The 17,490-nt window shown below is 30.1% G+C and overlaps 2 protein-coding genes across 2 annotated transcripts; one reads left to right on the top strand and one right to left on the bottom strand.

The window, feature by feature from the left end:
* Positions 1-501: 501 nt before the first annotated feature.
* Positions 502-10,098, top strand: LOC149374431 (uncharacterized). Its single transcript, XM_089593714.1, has 3 exons — positions 502-641; positions 715-781; positions 8,680-10,098. Exons 1-3 carry the CDS (start codon positions 502-504, stop codon positions 10,096-10,098), a joined length of 1,626 nt encoding a protein of 541 aa, XP_089449840.1.
* A 4,325-nt stretch (positions 10,099-14,423) lies between these two features.
* LOC149374432 (uncharacterized) lies at positions 14,424-17,271 on the bottom strand. Its single transcript, XM_089593715.1, has 6 exons — positions 17,214-17,271; positions 15,574-15,729; positions 15,299-15,500; positions 14,849-14,926; positions 14,554-14,782; positions 14,424-14,428 (listed from the first exon to the last, which is right to left on the bottom strand). The coding sequence occupies exons 2-6, from the start codon at positions 15,723-15,725 to the stop codon at positions 14,424-14,426; spliced, it is 666 nt and encodes a 221-aa protein (XP_089449841.1). The 5' UTR covers positions 15,726-15,729; positions 17,214-17,271.
* Between the last annotated feature and the right edge of the window lie 219 nt (positions 17,272-17,490).

Consider the following 17,490-nt stretch of genomic DNA (forward strand, 5'->3'; position numbering starts at 1 on the left):
CAGCACACCTCGTTTCTCCATCTTACAATGCTCATATTGATAGTTTTCTCAGGTACAATTTGCATTGGTTATTGATATCAAAGCATTTTTATTGCAAGTAACATGTACGTTTGTTACGCACTCATGCTGTATGCCATTATTTAAAAGAGCTGATTGTTTGTGTGAATTTTTTACATTAAAATCCAAGTTGATTTCCCCATTACAACCTTACTGTAATTTAGTTTATAACTTTTTCCATCCCTATTTGATATTTAAGATCATTTGTCTCGTTTACGATTTTCTCTGATATACATTTAACAATTTTTGTAAATAAATGTTTTCTAGGGCCTCTTGATCATGCATATACTTATAATTTTTTTCTTACACAGTTCATCCAACATCATAAGCAAATTATTGCACTATATGAACTGAATAAGCCTTAGTGATTGTAAAGTTATTTACAAGTAAAATTTGTTCAACGAAATATATCATTAATGACCTCGATAAGATTGTAACAACATCATGTCTGCACTACATCACAATGAGTGGACTGGATTTGTTAAGCTATTTAATGAAAACAATTTAAAAATCGAAGCTGCAATGTGTGAAAGATGTCAAATGGTCATTAAATATTATGGTGATAATGGCCTGCATGTACACAGGTATTTTATAATATTCTTGTACATGAGAATAATGTACGTTATCATGAATGTAAAAGTTTTTATTGTATTTCAGACAGTCGTGTGAAACGTTTTCACTACAAAAATCTGGCAATATTCAAAATGATCCATGCTATGAGCAGGTTGGTACATCATTGTTATTTTAAGGCATTTTTATTGTTTGTGACTACTAATTCTTCTCTCCATTGGTAATTTTTCAAATCTCTGAATGATAAATAAAAATTTTGAATACTATATATTGTCAGCTCAGTCCTTACAATAGTAATGTTTTCAAAAATATTTTATGTTTAACAGCTTAATGTTTACTCTTTTTTTAAGCGTATTCGTATTTTTTTCGCATACGTAAATTCATAGTTTTTCAAGTATTAATTCCATTCAACAGATTTGATAGATTTAATATGGACCGAGTACGAATATACTTTAACTGAAACATTTGTAAATGGTTTCTGTAAATACAACATAGGTTACATGTCCCAATTATGGACACTTTAAGAAAAGTTTGAGGATCACTTTGATTTTTTAAATAATACTTGATAAAATTACACATTGTTAACTAAGATATAGGATAGTTCAAGCCTTTCTCTACAGTATGGAATTTTTTTTATGCAAAAAAGTTTTTTTTTCTTAATTAAATAACTAAAACAAAAAATTTGTCTATATTATAGTCCCTTTGCACCTATTACAGACCCCCTTATTGTGGCCCCTCTAAAAACATCAATTAAAAAAACTTTTTTGTGCTCCCATATGGTTTTATCATATTTTTCAAGTTTGCATTTAACTAATACCTAATTTTTTCGATTGAAACACTACATTTTCTTTTTTACATTTTTTTTCAAAATAATAGCAGTCAAAAATGACTCTGAAGTTCGCAACGTTGCATGCAACGAAAATTGAAAAAAAAAAAGTTTTGTATTTTTTTTTAATTAAAAAACTTTAAAAGCTTCGAAAACTTCTAAGAAATGCTTCCACAAACTTTTAGATCATAAAAATGTACCCTTCTAGAGATTTATAAGGGTTCAAATATAACATGCTGTTTAGAAGCGTGAATAATGTATTAAGGCCTTTAAAACTCATGAATTAAAATAACAACAGTAAATATAAATCAAAATAAGAGTTTGTCTATCCAATAAACAATAAAAAACCATCAAAAATTGAGCTCTCGAATATCACACGATCACGATATAGCAATGATCCATATAACCCAATAACCCAACAAAATTTAACACAATTACTGAAACAAAAAACCAACCGAACCGTGGAGACATTTTATGCACTAGATAGACTAATTCTTTAAAACAAAATAAATTTCGTTTTCAAAGATTATAAGTGGGTCAAAACGCGTCAACCGTGCCACCCCGCTCGCCAAAATTCAACGCAACTTAGGAAAATCAACAAGGGCTTCAATTTTTTGTATAACTATGGACTTCCAAAATACATCTGGCCCTTTAAAAAATTCAACATAGAGGATTCAATATGGCGTCGTCAATAAGTAAAAATCTCGAGCAATTGATAAAATTTGACCATAAAAATCTAAAAATGACCAGTAATCAACTAGAAATAATCTATTTCCATATTTTCGGAGTCCCTGATAAAGAATCAAAGGTAAGATTCATAAATATCATTGTGTATTATTTAATATGGCGTCTAAACTGGTAAAAACGAATATAATCCAAAAAAATTTCTTGTAAATATTTGATGAAGGCCATATTCCAGTATTTGATTGGTTATATCTAAGCTGATGTACTCACGAATCATTAAGTAAAAGTCATCCTACTATACCAGACATACGATATCCAAAATGACGTCAAAAAAGAATGAACATCTCTGAAAAATCGGGTAATATTGATTATTATTATCTATAAGAAGTCCAAAAGGGTCTGGAAATCATAATTAATATATTTTTGGGATCGCATAGTAAGATTTTTACGTCGAATTCGAGAATATCATTTTGCAGAATTCAATATGGCGTATCGATTAAGGAAAAGGGGCCGAATTTAGCATATCTTTATCTAAAAATTCGAAAGAGTCATTATTTTTGTATCTTATGAATTTATGAATCTTACCTTTGATTCTTTATCAGGGACTCCGAAAATATGGAAATAGGTTATTTCTAGTCGATTACTGGTCATTTTTGGATTTTTATGGTCAAATTTTTATCAATTACTCGAGATTTTTACTTATTGACGACGCCATATTGAATCCTCCATGTTGAATTTTTGAAAGGGCCAGATGTATTTTGGAAGTCCATAGTTATACAAAAAATTTAAGCCCTTGTTGATTTTCCTAAGTTGCGTTGAATTTTGGCGAGCGGGGTGGCACGGTTGACGCGTTTTGACCCTAGTATAAAACGTTTAATAGTACAAATAACAATGAAACAAAAAACTACAATGTAAGAGAAATCCGTTATAATTAGTTGCACATCAATGATTATGACTAGAAATGAGATTGTATTTATTATTTTTTCAACAGTAATGTGTTCTAGTATTTATCATATTTCGAAAATAATAATTCCAACTGCTACATTGGAAAAATGACCGAAACTTACCAAAATGCACTAAAAATAATTTTTTACAAGCTGTACGCCACTGATAATGACTGGGTATGCAGCAATATTTATTTGTAGTAACAACAGTAACACGATGCTATTTTTTACGCCTTCCGGAAATAAATATCTCAACTGCTATGTCGGAAAAATGACCGAAATTCACCAAAATGCACTAAAAATATTTCTTTACAAGCTAAACGCCACTGATAATGACTAAGTTTAAAGAAATAATAATTAATAGTATTAACAGTAATATAATGTAATTTTTTTCGTCTTCCGGAAATAATAATTTCAACCGCTACATCGGAAAAATGACCGAAATTTATCAAAATGCACTAAAAATATTTTTTACCAGCTGTACGCCACTGATAATAAGTGGGTATTCAGCAAGTTTGATTAGTACTTACTTACAACAGTAGCACATTGTTATTTTTTTTGACTTCCGGAAATAGATTTAACTGCTAAATCGGAAAAATGACCGAAATTTTGAAAATTGCACGAAAAATATGCTTTCACACGCTACACGCTAGTGATAATGCCTATTTATTTATTAATTTTATTTATTCCTTACAAAAGTAGTAAGTTTTTATAATTTTTTACAGTCCATAAAATAGTTTCAACGTTAAAAAAAAAATGTTGGAGGGCCAAGTTAGCTTTTTGTTTCCTAAGATTCCCTACTGATTTGGCATAGTTTTAAGTATAACATTTTTTTTATTTCTGAGATCAGTCAGTATAGTTTGTTTTCACCTTTTATAGTTAAATAAAAAAAATAAAACAGTTTTCTACAAGGCTCGCATGCTTTTAACTTAATGCTTAAGAAATCTCAATGATTTTTCTTTTGTGGCCAAATATTCATGGACAATGATTTCTTTTTAGAACGAAGTTCTTGATGTCGCGTACTCGGGAGGCTTTAATTTTTAAAACAACAGATTTTGATGAAACGGAAGTCGCTTATTTGCTTCATTCTTCCCCCTTTCGATTTGAACCTCCGACCCCAAGCACACTAGCCGAGTCCCTCACCCACTCTGCTACAAGAGCTCCCGATACGAGAAACTCGGTTTGTAATACTTATACTGTGGTTCGTAACTTATTTTTATCATAAAATTTTATTTATGGTTTACTTATTAATTTGATTTGGTAACAAATTACATTAATTAATGAATAATTTATTAAATACACTAATTTATTTCGTTTCATGTTTTTTTCGAAAATTTGAATAGTATATTTTTGCCGAGCAGTTTTCCTATGCATTAATAATAATTATTTATTTATTATTTATTTATTACTTTTAATGTAAATAAGTAGTTGTTTATACAGTTGTATATCATTTAAAGATTTTCAAACTTTTTCTTGCATTCTATAAGAATAGAAATCGATTTTTTTGCGTTTTTTGTCTTTCATAATTTTTCCATACGTGATTAAGGTGATTTTTTAGAAAGAAGTTTTTTGTGTCACGAGGTTGAGGGGGAGGAGGCTGGAATTTCAAAACGACAGATTTCGATGAAACGGACGTCGCTTACTGGAAGTCTTTACCTCGTTAAAAAAATTAAAAAAAAAAAAAACCTGAAAAAAAAATTAAAGATAAAAAAGTAATGAAATATAAAATGAACAAAAAAAAAAAAAAAAAAAAAATGAAACAATTAGAGTACTGAAAGTAATGAAAGTACTGTATTTGTGCACGACGTTTTCACGAAGTTTAACCATCGTGAGTACTGAACTAATTTTTTTAAATTTGTTTTTCAAACTTTTGTTATAGAGCTTCGTTCTTCCTATGGATCTGGAGACCCCCTAGTTACCTAAGAAGTTGTGTTTTATACATTTATACCCCCTGGTTTGTTTTATTTCATTTTTTTTCATGTTTTTTTTTTAATATTAGCGCCGCAACAAGTAAAATAGTGCATTTTTAAAGGAAAATATAAAGTGGTCCCACGAGACTTATTAACTTTTTTTAACGCTCGATAACCTAAAATTATGTTTTTATGCGGCACAATAGCTTTTAATCATGATTTGTTAATATTAAATGTGCTGCAATAACTAGAATAGTGGTCTTTTAAGAAATGAAAAACAAAATATTTGTGCACTTCTTTAAAACAATAATTGTGGGCCCAGTTGACAAAAATGGACGAGTAAAACGTTAATGCTAATAACGTTAGATAATGCTAATTAAAGTGTATTGGCAGACAATAACACTATTTTCCTAGTATATGTTGTTTAATTTTTGTAAATAATCATTTACTTTTTATCCAGCAGACCAGGCTACATTCTATTTTATTATGAAATTAATAACTGTAATTTTGCATGAAAAAAAAATCGTCAAAAAGTACCATTGATGTACGCAAAATTTACTTATTTTGTAGAGAATTTTAAAGTTTTTTTATTTTTCCATGTTACTTTTATAATAGATAATTATGTACAATTATTTTAATAATATATTTTAGTATTATACGAATTAAAATTTATTGTTTTATTCTTCTTAAATAACTATAAGGCATAAAAACTAACTATTTTGACTCATATCACTGAAAAAAAAAAAAAAAAAAAAAAATCCTATTTTAAAACTATGCCCAAACCATAGGAATAAATCTTGGAAAACGAAATAACAAACTTGTTTCTCGAAGACTTTTGTTTTACCACTAAAATTTTTTTTTGGACTTAGAAAAAATTTTGAGCACTGCCGGTAAGCTAAAAAACAAAAATTTGATCCAGTTCAAGCCTGGCTGCTGCCTCTTCTTTTGTCTTTTTTCCTGCACCATGACACTGAATTTCGGAACGTTCTGGAAACAATATTTAAAAATCGAATCAATCACTTTAAAACAAAGCAAATTTGTTAGAAAACAACTAAGAGTAGTGTTAATGACTGCCAATAACACGTAGGAGTCGGGAAACGGTTAATTTTACATAATTATACCCCAGCCCCAAATTCTCATATATGTTACCTATGGTAGCTTTCGTACTCGTTCCTACTTCTGTCTTTCATAACAAAAAAACTAGATGGTAGGCCCTTCTGAAAATAATATATGTTGTTTATTAGTATATAAACAAATTATCAAAATTAAAATATCCCACATAAATCGAAGGGGTGAGTCATTTTACGAGAGCTCCCTAGTCAAAGCGCCGGACTCGTTGCTGATGGCAAAAAGTGATTAACATGAGCTTGCATGGGCCTTTTATACCCTCCAGAGTAGCAGCGGCGTTGGCGACTTTGATTAGGTGGCTCGAATGACTTGCACATTTCGCCGTGATTCGCAATCGTTGTTTGTTTCGGTATGCATATAAGTGTTTTGTATAGTCGCGTTATAGGCGCTTATTTTATCCACCTAGCGTATTTATATTCTAGCAAACTGGGTAGCTAGTGTTTCAGGGGTAGCATCTTGAACTCAAATTGGTGATAAGCAAATAATTACTTACTATGTGAATTAGACCCTCACAATACATTATAACTGTATGCAGCCAACGTCTACAAAAAAACGAATGGAACTTTGTTCCGATCGGAGGTCCTTAGAGGAGCAATACATACGTTGAAAAAAAATTGTTTACTCGATTTTGTTCGACGTAAAATCTCGTAAAATGTCGAGTAAAACGGCCGTGTAAAAGTTTATGCAAAATTTCAAGAAACAGAGAATATAAATATATATATACAGTAGCGGACGGCCAGAAGCAGTAGTTCCCCCGCCACGCGCGCGCGCGATCCTATCCCTCCGATGGCTCCGGAGCGCGCGTCTGCTAAAATATTACAAGTCTCGTAACATTTATATAATGAAAAAAAAATATTTCTCTGTGGGACAACGTTTCATCACATTATCGCTGATTCACTATCGATTGCACATGGTCTCAAACGAGACTTTTTCGGATGAAAAAAAAAATTTGTTGACAAGTACTGTTAGAATTCATTAATTTTATTAATAATAATTGACTTTATGTTATATTTCAAACCAGCTCGTTTAAAAAATTTTTATTTTCGTAAACAATAGAATGCATTATAATAATACTAATGGAAATAGACTTATACATTATTCGACTTTATTTTTATCTTTGGCTCTGTTATTATTTTTTAAGTGGCTTGAGTGATTTTTACTGAAATGATAAAAATCTCTGCAACTTTGAAATTATGTAGATAAAGTGTGCCTTATTAATTTGCGATAAAAAAATTATCAGGGTCAACCACTTAACTTTTCAGAAAATCGCTACTGAAAACTCACCAATTTAACAAGCAGTCTGATGGGATTTATCACTAAAACGACTATAACTCTAAAAGTAAATAACCAACCACTACATATACAAATTATATTTGTACCATTCTTTATAAGTACTTTTTTAGAATTGTGAAAAGTACATGTAAAACGATAAGATTTTAAGAAAATTTAGAGAAAAGTAATGTAGCGCATGCGCATATTAAAAAAATAAAATGAAATAATGTGAGTCCGTTTTCATCAGTATTATTTTATTTTTTCTATTATTTACGATTAAATAAATCAATAAGTAAATAAGTATATTAATGATGAATCAAAATTTTTTCTAACAAGCTGGTTTGAAATACAATATATAGTCACTGAACATTAATAAAATTAATGAATTATAACAGTACTTGTCAACAAATTTATTTTTTCACCCAAAAAAAGTTACAATTAGGACCATGTGCAATCGATAGTAAATCATCGATAACGTGATAAAACATTGTCCCTCAGAGTAATTTTTTTTTTCCCATCATCAAAATGTTACAATACTTGAAATATTGTTGCCGACGCGCTTCCCTAAGGAAAACTCAAATTTCAACCGTAATCGGCCTTTATGATTTAAAAGTTTGTGGGAGCCTTTCTTAGAAGTTTTCGAAGCTTTTAAAGCGTTTTAATTAAAAAAAAAATACAAAAATTTTTTTTTTAATTTTTGTTTCATGCAACGTTGCGAACTTCAGAGTCATAGTCAAAAATGTAAGTGTCACTCTGTAATGTGGCATTCAATTGATTTATTATTGTTTGAATGCTTCTATATAATATTATCATGATAATTTTGGAGACCAATTACTGGGATTATAATTATTTTTTTTAATAAATGATTTGTTTTAATTATAATTGATTTTTTTTTCGGGCCAATATGGGGACAGGGTCCATAATTGGGACATGTACCCCTATGGCCGCAGGAGTTAGAAACGAGTGCATGGCACGAGTGTACGCACATGGCACGAGTTACAAGCACTGGCCATAAGGAATTATTGAAATTATTGGGAAATAGAGAATGTCCTATCACCAGATTCATAAAGTACATTTATTAAACATAAAAGGTTTGCAGTAGCTGTAAAAAAAATGTTTTTCATCGGTATCATAAACAAAGTTACTATTATTTAAAAATAATGTCAAATAAAAATCGCCAAATAATAACATGAAGAATATTAAAATGTAATGCACGTATGTACAATTTTAACTTTAGGAATTTTACTACAACATCTATTTCAAAGTTACGTTTGTTATGTTGTTTTAGATGGAAATCGAAGCAGATAGCCAAATGTCAACTCCATCATCTACCAAACACATCAACAAATTTTTGGCCAAATTTTTCCTGGCATGCAACATTCCTTTTAAAGTAGTAGAAAACTTGCATTTTCACGAATTTGTAACAGCTTTGACAAACACCTCTTGTAAATACCATCCACCATGTAGGCAAACATTAGCATCTTCCTTGGTAAACGATTTACATCATGAAATCATTGAGGAGAGAAAAAAGGTTCTTAGGGGAACCCCTTCGGTACTCTTGGTTGATGGATGGCGTAACAAGTCCATCAATAGAAAGTTCCTTGTTTTCACTTTACGCAACGAGAATACTCGACAAACTTTTCTAACTTTTTCTGATGTATCTTTAGAGACAGAATATGGCGATACTTTAACGAATAAAATCAATGAAGTCATTGAATTTGCGAAAGAAGAGTACGAAACAGAAGTGTATGGGATTGTGACGGATAATGACAGTAAAATTGTTTGTGGTGGACGTTCAGCAATATCTCATAGTGGTTCTCCTTTGTGGCAAGCAACATGCTCAAGCCACAGCGGAAACCTATTTTTAAAAACCTTGATTGAATCAGATTTTGCAGACATCGTACGTGAAGTCGTCGTAAAGTTCAAAGAACCAAAACTTGAGTCACTATTGATTAATCAAGGAGGTACCAAATTGCGTCATTATCCAGACACAAGATTTTGTTTTTTTCGAGATTCTTGTCAAAGTATTTTAAAAAATTTATATTTACTAAAGCGAATCTCTATGGCAGAAGATGTACTTTTAAGTGACATTATTATGAATACTATTCATGATGCAAATTTTGAGGAAAAATTAATTCACTCGATTGAAATTCTTGAACCAGTATGCAAACTAATTAATAAATGTCAAGAGCCTACATTAAGTATCGCCGATGCTACTGAAATGTGGGTAACCTTATTAGCCACCGAAATTTATGATAGTAATCTTTTGAACGCAAGAATTAAGAAAGCTATAAAACCCGTTGGATATGCAGCTAATATCTTACACCCATGTTATTTGGGAAAACGTCTAAACGACGATCAGTACAAAATTGGTTGTGACTTTTTCGCTGAAAATTTTAGTTCTGAATCTTTAGAAGAACTAAATTCTTTTATGAATGACAGGCACAAATCTGTAGAAAAACTTTTAACAAAGTGCAAAAATCCAATTACTTTTTGGAAGCTCAGTAACGCATATTATCCTAATCTCGCAAATGATGCAATAAAAAGTTTGCTCATTCCTGCTTCAACGGCTCAATTAGAAGGTCTGTTTTCTCAATGGACTTATGTTCATAACTCATATCGTAATCGGTTAACACTTGATAAATCTGGGAAACTAATAGATATTTATTACACCTTGCGTCATAGTAGTCTGAGTCCTTTTCGTTAACTGTTAATAATAACGAAATTTTGTTAGTTCAAATAAACACATTGATTTTGAATTAATTGATATGAATCATGAAGACCTAAATTTGACTTTTTAGACAATTTGCATTAACTAAATATTTACTTAATCCACAACCGACACCTGAAACATCCTTCTGCTAACATTCATGTGGTCAATTATTGAACTAATATGTATATTGATAAAAAACAGCGAGGTATATGGAGAAATAATATGCGAATATTAATTTATGATTATTACTATTATTATTATTATCATTATTATTATATTGGTATTAAATATATCGAAACTTATAAGTAACAAATTTATGTTCGTAAAAAAATAAGGATATAGCTATAAACTATTAACTATTTTTATAACCATGCGTTACTTCCAATATTGAAAACTCGATGATCGTGAATACCTCGCTATGTATTTTCATTAGTACGCTTCGTAGTTTTAAATCGACAAGATTAATGTTTGTGAGGGGCGCTCTGAAGTATCGCGCGGAAATAGGATTATTATTTTATTTAAAGTATCATTTTAAAATGAAGTCCAACATTTAAAATCTAAGAAAACTTACTTAAAAATGTGTAATTAAAATTTACATTGGTTAAGAAAAATCTGTATGTATAAAAATAATATCAAACTTACTATGCTATTTCCGACATAATTTTTTTTTTTTTATTTGATTAGAAAATTGTTTTATCTAAAAAAAATTTTTTTTTATTCATGTTAGTCAATTTTTGTTCGATGCAATTAATATTTTTTTTCAATGCATACAAATAATTTACTTCGTTAATAATTTTTTTTTCTGAGAAAAACCACTCATTTACGTAAATCTCAAAAATATTTCGTATTTTCGTGGATGTTACATTAGAAGATCACTTCAATTGATAACGTATTTACTGTACATAACATTCACTTATTTTAAGAGTTGTAAATAAATTTTTTTTGGTATTAGGTCTATGCTAAAAGTAATACGAAATTTAATTGTATCATTATTCACTTGCGTCAAATACGGCTTTTCTGAAATACTAATTTTTTTTTTATTGGCTGTCACTATTGACAAAATACATATTTTACATACCAAACCAATATAAAACGTTTTTAATAACATTATGTATTATGTAAATAGAACTCGGACACTTGTATTAAATAAATATTTTTTGTATAAAAATTTGTTTCACTAGTTTCGAATAAACTTTTTTTAAACATACCATTAAGTGTTTCTTTGAACGTATAAGAAATCCATCGAAACAAATATTTACTTGCGTCACCAAAATTTATTGTGGAATACTAAAAAATAATGTATTTATTGAGTTTGTATAATTTGTCATGTTAAACACAACAAACATTTATTTACGTCCGAAAAATTAGTATCTTTTTTATATTACATTTGTTACTAATTTTAGAATAGTTATATAAATACGCTAAAATACACTATGTACGGCATTACTGATAAGTTTTAAAATTGAATAATTATTTATTGTAATTGAAATAGTACATGAATTAGTAGCTACATATCTAACATTACATAATTTTATGACAGTAAATTGTTGATGTTTAATTTAGCATTTATTCAGTGCAAAAATATAATTTATTCCTTGCAATTTCTTATTTCAAAAATACATATGCTTTCATTACATACTTCGAAGAAATTTTACGAGATTCTTTCGATACATTAATGTCTTACAATGAAGGTCTCTGTACTACGTCCAGCTTGCAATATAAGCAATTTGAGATTCGAGTTCCAATCCAAGTGCCTTCGGTTTTTTCTACAATGAGTATTAATAAGTTTTGTAGCCCTACACAAAGTACTATCCGTCTAGGGCGCCAATTGGGATACCGATTGAAAAGAAATGAGTTTTTATTTATTTATTCTTTAAACTTTGTAATTACATTTTGTAATTTTTTTTCAGTATATTTATTGGGCTTGTCGAAGGTCACGTGGTCTCGCCTGTATTAATCTCCTCGAGTTAACAGAAAAAAAAGTAAGTACGTTTGTGTACTATATTTTGTGACGACATAGACAAAAATAACACAGGCCTTATGGAGAGACTACGTGATCTCTAGCGATCCCAATGGTAGAAAGTATCTTACTGGATGCTGATATCAACTTAACCAAGAAACTCATTAATGTATTAAACATTACACTAAGTTCACACTGGATGCTAATTTTCAGCATTACATAAGAGGACGTGGGAGGAAGAGGTTATGTTTGACAGTGAAACTTTATATGTAAATTTGTGTACCCAAATTTAAGAGTCAAGCGCTCTTCTACGTTAAACTTTAAGTCAATCTATGAAATTTTAACGAATTTCATGACGTTAAAGAAGAGAAAAGTTTGCAACGGCAAAACAGCTCTTAACATAACCTCTCCCTCCCTCGTTCTCTTACGATAATGCTGTCCTATTTGATACGTTGGATTTTTTTTATAAAAGAAAGAAGATATGTATTCTTAAATTTTTTTTTATTGAAGAGAACAATACTTATAATATATAATGAAATAACATGACATTGATGTAGAAAACTTTGAATTACAATAAAGTCCTTATTCTATGGCAATAAACAATTATCAATTTTTATTATGATTGTCGATATAAAAGTAATTCTTATTACAGTATCAAAAACAATAACGATGATTTCGTTATGCTAATCTATGGAATGTTTGTAATCATGTTAACATTACTAAGTAACAAACTTTGAAAAATATCGTAGAATATATTATATTTATCAACACTTACAGTACATTTTTAACATATAAGTACACTTTGGTTCTACTTTGTAATACTTTGATCAATTCAAAATTTGAAAAATTTGCGCACTTCAAAATTTCAACGGACATTAGGAAGTCGCTTGATAATTTTGCAAGACTTTTTGAAACTGTCATTCATAGAAAATCTGTAAAATCGTAAATATTACTTGGGTAAAAAAAATGTTTCACATTCTTTAAAAAATTTCTGTGAATGTTTAATAATTGTTAAAATCTTGCAAACCTTATGATAAATGAAGTAAGGTAGGTACTAAAATAATATAAAATAATTATATTAAATATGACCAGACGTAAAAAAAATATACTAAATTGATACGAGCAAATGTTAACCTAAGTCTTAAGTTTAAAAGACTATTGAATCACTATAATTTTTTATTTCTTGTATTGATTATTTCAATAGCGCAGTGTTAAATCAGCTTAAGAAGGCTTTCCAACACTTTACATTTATTTTTTAAGTTTTTTGTCCGATTCACTTCCCCAAACAAATTCGTTGAGTCACCTAAGCCACCTACAGAAAATTTGTACATTTCTCAACAGATCTCTCAGAAAATTATATCGTTTACAGAAAATTACTACAAATACTCTTGTTGACGAGAAACATTGAGTTTCTTGAGAAACCTGTAGATAAGGTATTCGCAAATATGTTGTTAGGGACTCCCAAGGAATTTTTAGAGGAAAGAAATAAAACTTCTTTCGAATTAGTATCTCAATAATTTTTTAACAAAATTGAATAAGAATTGTATAACTTTAAGTTTTAGCAGTATTATCTTAAGTTATATGTGTTCTCGTGATATCATGAAATAAACATTCATACTAACACATTTAAATTAAGTGCTATGGAGTGATGGAGAGCCTCTGTTAAAAAACGACTAGGTTCTAGTTGCAGAGTAAACGCATACGTAAACAGAATTATATCGTGTAATTTTCCGTGTTTAGTAATAAATAAGCTACAATAGTTGTACTCATTTTACATTGGTTTTGATGACATCTGTAAATTTGTTCAATTATTTTAATGTCAAACCGTCTAACACAAGATGGAATGTTAAGTAAGTCAATGGCAAATTTACTAAGCAGCTGTACTTCCTTGCTTTTTGTTTTGGCAACAAACCAAAATCGATATTTATCATATGATTCTGCTTGCAACAGTTTTTCAAATGGCTCTTTTCCTTCTCTGTAATTACTCAGAGCTGTGAAAGAATCGATCTCCTGTGTAAAGGGTAGAGCTTCGTAGATAAAATCGAAAAGAGATTGTTCGTAACTATCTGTATTAATGAATTTTGAGCCTCTGTATGAGGGATGAAAAAAATTGGATGCCAACGCAATTGGATGAAACAGTTTCGACAGTAAATTTTCAACGTCCCAACAACAGTTCAGAATGTCTCTTTTGAGTCGAAAAATGCTTTCAATAGCATCGCTTAATAAGTTATCTGTGTTACTTTTATCCACAATTGAAAGCAAACTTTGTTTTAATATTGTCGATCCAACAATATCAATTTTAATGTTGCTAACAATTTTGGAAATCAAAATAGAATAGCAAGGAATGATGTGTACAGACTCATCCTTTGAAAGTAAAGCATTTACATTATTTACCATATGTCCAGTTTGCAAAATTACATAACGCACACATGTGTTATAAATAGAATTACTGTTTTGCACTGAGTCACTTATAAACTGCGTCAACTTACTTGAAATATCATGGCTGAGATCGTACATCTCAGTATCAATGTAAAAGTAGGTATTATGTCTTACCATAAAACTTATGAAGTACGTTGCATTTTCATTCGTGTATGTTGAAACGCAAATGGCAGTAACTATTTTCGTCTTGCTCTTATTTCCTACGATTTTATTATGGGCCATCTTGAGTACTCTATCAGCAAATTCTGCCGAAGAAGGTATTTCATAATTTTTATCAAACTGACATAACATTTTTTTAAAAAAGAAATTTTGCAATGCAGAGAAAGGTATTTCGTTTGTTAAAGCGTATTCTAGAAGCGATATGTCTTTTTGCAAAAAATTTGGAGGAGTTTTTGCCTGTGAATTATTACATTTCACTGACACCTGAAAGAACAATGAAAAGTGTAGTTAATACACACATATATATATATATATATATATATATATATATATATATATATTATACACTCAGATACAGCATTAAATATTTTATCTAAAAGATACACCTTATTTTTTTATATGAAATTAGAGAAAGATTGTGGAAATACTTTATAGGGATGTAGTAAACAAAAAAACAAATACAAGTGAAGCAAACACTTTTACGATAATTAAATAAAATTCATAATCTATTAGGATAATCACTTGTCGAAAATTTTCAAGTATCATATTACTAATTCCCTTAAGAAGATAACGTTTCAGATTATGATTAAAACTTAGCTATTCGACATGGTAATTATAAATACAAAAAAATCTTACATCAAGAATTGATTCAGTCGTATTTAATGATAGACTGTCAATGCTTAGACTTTGCACAGCGTGCAGATTAGATTCTGAACTTCTACGAAAAACAGTACACTCAGGCGAGCGCCTCTGAAAACCAGAACCATCATGATCGGCAGAGGGTGAACAAAACACGGTATTTGAACTAGTATTATCTAATCCTGAATAGCAATTTTTCCTTAAAGTAAACATTGGGTTTGGTATAATACATTCTATTAGATGTAAATTTAATATGTGTAAATCATCTTTACCTGTGAGTTGTCAATCCTGCTTTACTCGTTTTTTTCATCCTCTTTTTACATTTTTGGCATTCACCTTCAATAATTCTGCCAGAGGCATTTCTGATTTTATTAAATCCTTCCCAACTGTCATGATAAGGTTGTTTCCTGTGGGGTGTATCCATTTTTCTGAAACGAAATGATCTCAATATAGAATATTGAAATTAATAGTTGATAAGCAAAATTATTTAGGGATATGTTAAGTAATTTCGTTATTCTTTATCTACAGTCAGCATTTAATCTGCTCTGAACAAAAGTTGATTTTATACTAAGTTAGAAAGCGATTAAGCCCTAAATCAGCATGGTAATGTACTTAAAACAAAGAGGAAATCAACTTGGATTTTAATGTAAAAAATTCACACAAACAATCAGCTCTTTTAAATAATGGCATACAGCATGAGTGCGTAACAAACGTACATGTTACTTGCAATAAAAATGCTTTGATATCAATAACCAATGCAAATTGTACCTGAGAAAACTATCAATATGAGCATTGTAAGATGGAGAAACGAGGTGTGCTGGAACTGTAACTGTTACTGTAGGTGCAAAATATTGTGGCACATTTTATTTATAATTCAAGGATCTTGCTATTCACAGTTAAAAGCTGTTGCACCTAATACCTTTAATTCCAATGAGATTAACAGTTTTCTCTTTGCCTGTCAGAGCAATCAGAGTAGCTTAGATGGAGCTTGATGGTGTGATTGACTTGTCTCCAACATTTTGAATAAGTCGTGCGATTCCGTTTAATTTTTATTTTCTGGATGTTAGTCCACAGCATGATTAACTTACTTGATAATTTGTGGGTGGAATTTTTATCGTAGGAAGCTTCTAAAATCAGAGCAATATAGAGACACTGTCGTCATGAAAGCACTTACATCAACGGACAAAAGGTGTTCTAAAATATTTCATCACAGTAATAACAATACAGAGTTGATCATAGCAATCCATCCACAACACCAGAATCCATCGCAGCTGATCCAAATGCACTGACAGGTGGAAAAAGTATTGTGCAACTTTTTTTGACGAGTAAACGATTGCATATTTTTCCATTGAAATTCAAAACTATTACCACAAACTCCTAGAATAACTGATAATATCCACAATGGATTCATGAGACACTGGATAAAACTGAATATTTGGTTTTAATACAGTTCTTGCTCATCATACAAAGCTGCTAGTAATTTCAAGCTGAAAGTATCCCCCCCCCCCCCAATGCATTGCTTTAAGCCAGATTGATTTAATAAGTGAATATTCATACACCTTAGAATAATGTAACAGTTTTTACTTTACTTTTTGAATAACTTTGGCAGGTGATTTTAAGAAAGTAGCAAATGCACTTACTGGAGAAAACATATAATTATTTACATGTCAGTATACCTATAAGTTAATGTTAACAAAACCAGTTTTATTGGTAACATATAAGATACACTTAATCCACTCAAAACACTGATACAGTTCGTTAAGAATGAGTAATTAAACAAATTTGGCTACAATCTTTATATTTAAGCACCATCCCATATGAGTCAGAAGTTAACCTATACCTTACAGTACACTACTCATCTAAACTTATAAAAATAACTAGAATTCAGTGTCAACGCATATACTTGACTCACCTCACTTGCAAAAGGTCCCTTCTTGCACTTTTTTCATGCCAAATACATGTTTTTAATACAAAACATCATTTTTTTGCAACGGCAGCTGACCATAGACTTTAAGAGACACGGTAGACGTCTGACACCCACAAGTCGGTCAGACGTCCGGTCTGATTAACATCCCTGGTGATAGGTACTTATGTTATCAATATTTCAATTTTGAATTTCCGCGTATGTCTTTGGCAATGCCCTTTCACTGCTGTGCTGTCTACTCGACGGAACGTTCTCCCTAGATCGT

This window comes from Copidosoma floridanum, unplaced genomic scaffold (assembly GCF_036245765.1).
Source record: "Copidosoma floridanum isolate Cflo_tuat_1 unplaced genomic scaffold, Cflo_Japanese_pri ptg000020l, whole genome shotgun sequence".
Classification (NCBI taxonomy): Eukaryota; Metazoa; Arthropoda; class Insecta; order Hymenoptera; family Encyrtidae; genus Copidosoma; species Copidosoma floridanum.

What these genes read in the sequence shown, in the direction of transcription:
- LOC149374431 (XM_089593714.1), top strand. Translation starts at nt 502, where the DNA reads ATGTCTGCACTACATCACAATGAGTGGACTGGATTTGTTAAGCTATTT. An exon ending in AATGGCCTGCATGTACACAG is followed by an intron (nt 642 to 714) that starts GTATTTTATAAT and finishes ATTGTATTTCAG; the next exon opens with ACAGTCGTGTGAAACGTTTT. An exon ending in ATGATCCATGCTATGAGCAG is followed by an intron (nt 782 to 8,679) that starts GTTGGTACATCA and finishes ATGTTGTTTTAG; the next exon opens with ATGGAAATCGAAGCAGATAG.
- LOC149374432 (XM_089593715.1), bottom strand. Translation starts at nt 15,725, where the DNA reads ATGGATACACCCCACAGGAAACAACCTTATCATGACAGTTGGGAAGGA. An exon ending in GCAGGATTGACAACTCACAG is followed by an intron (nt 15,501 to 15,573) that starts GTAAAGATGATT and finishes GTTTACTTTAAG; the next exon opens with GAAAAATTGCTATTCAGGAT. An exon ending in CGACTGAATCAATTCTTGAT is followed by an intron (nt 14,927 to 15,298) that starts GTAAGATTTTTT and finishes TTGTTCTTTCAG; the next exon opens with GTGTCAGTGAAATGTAATAA.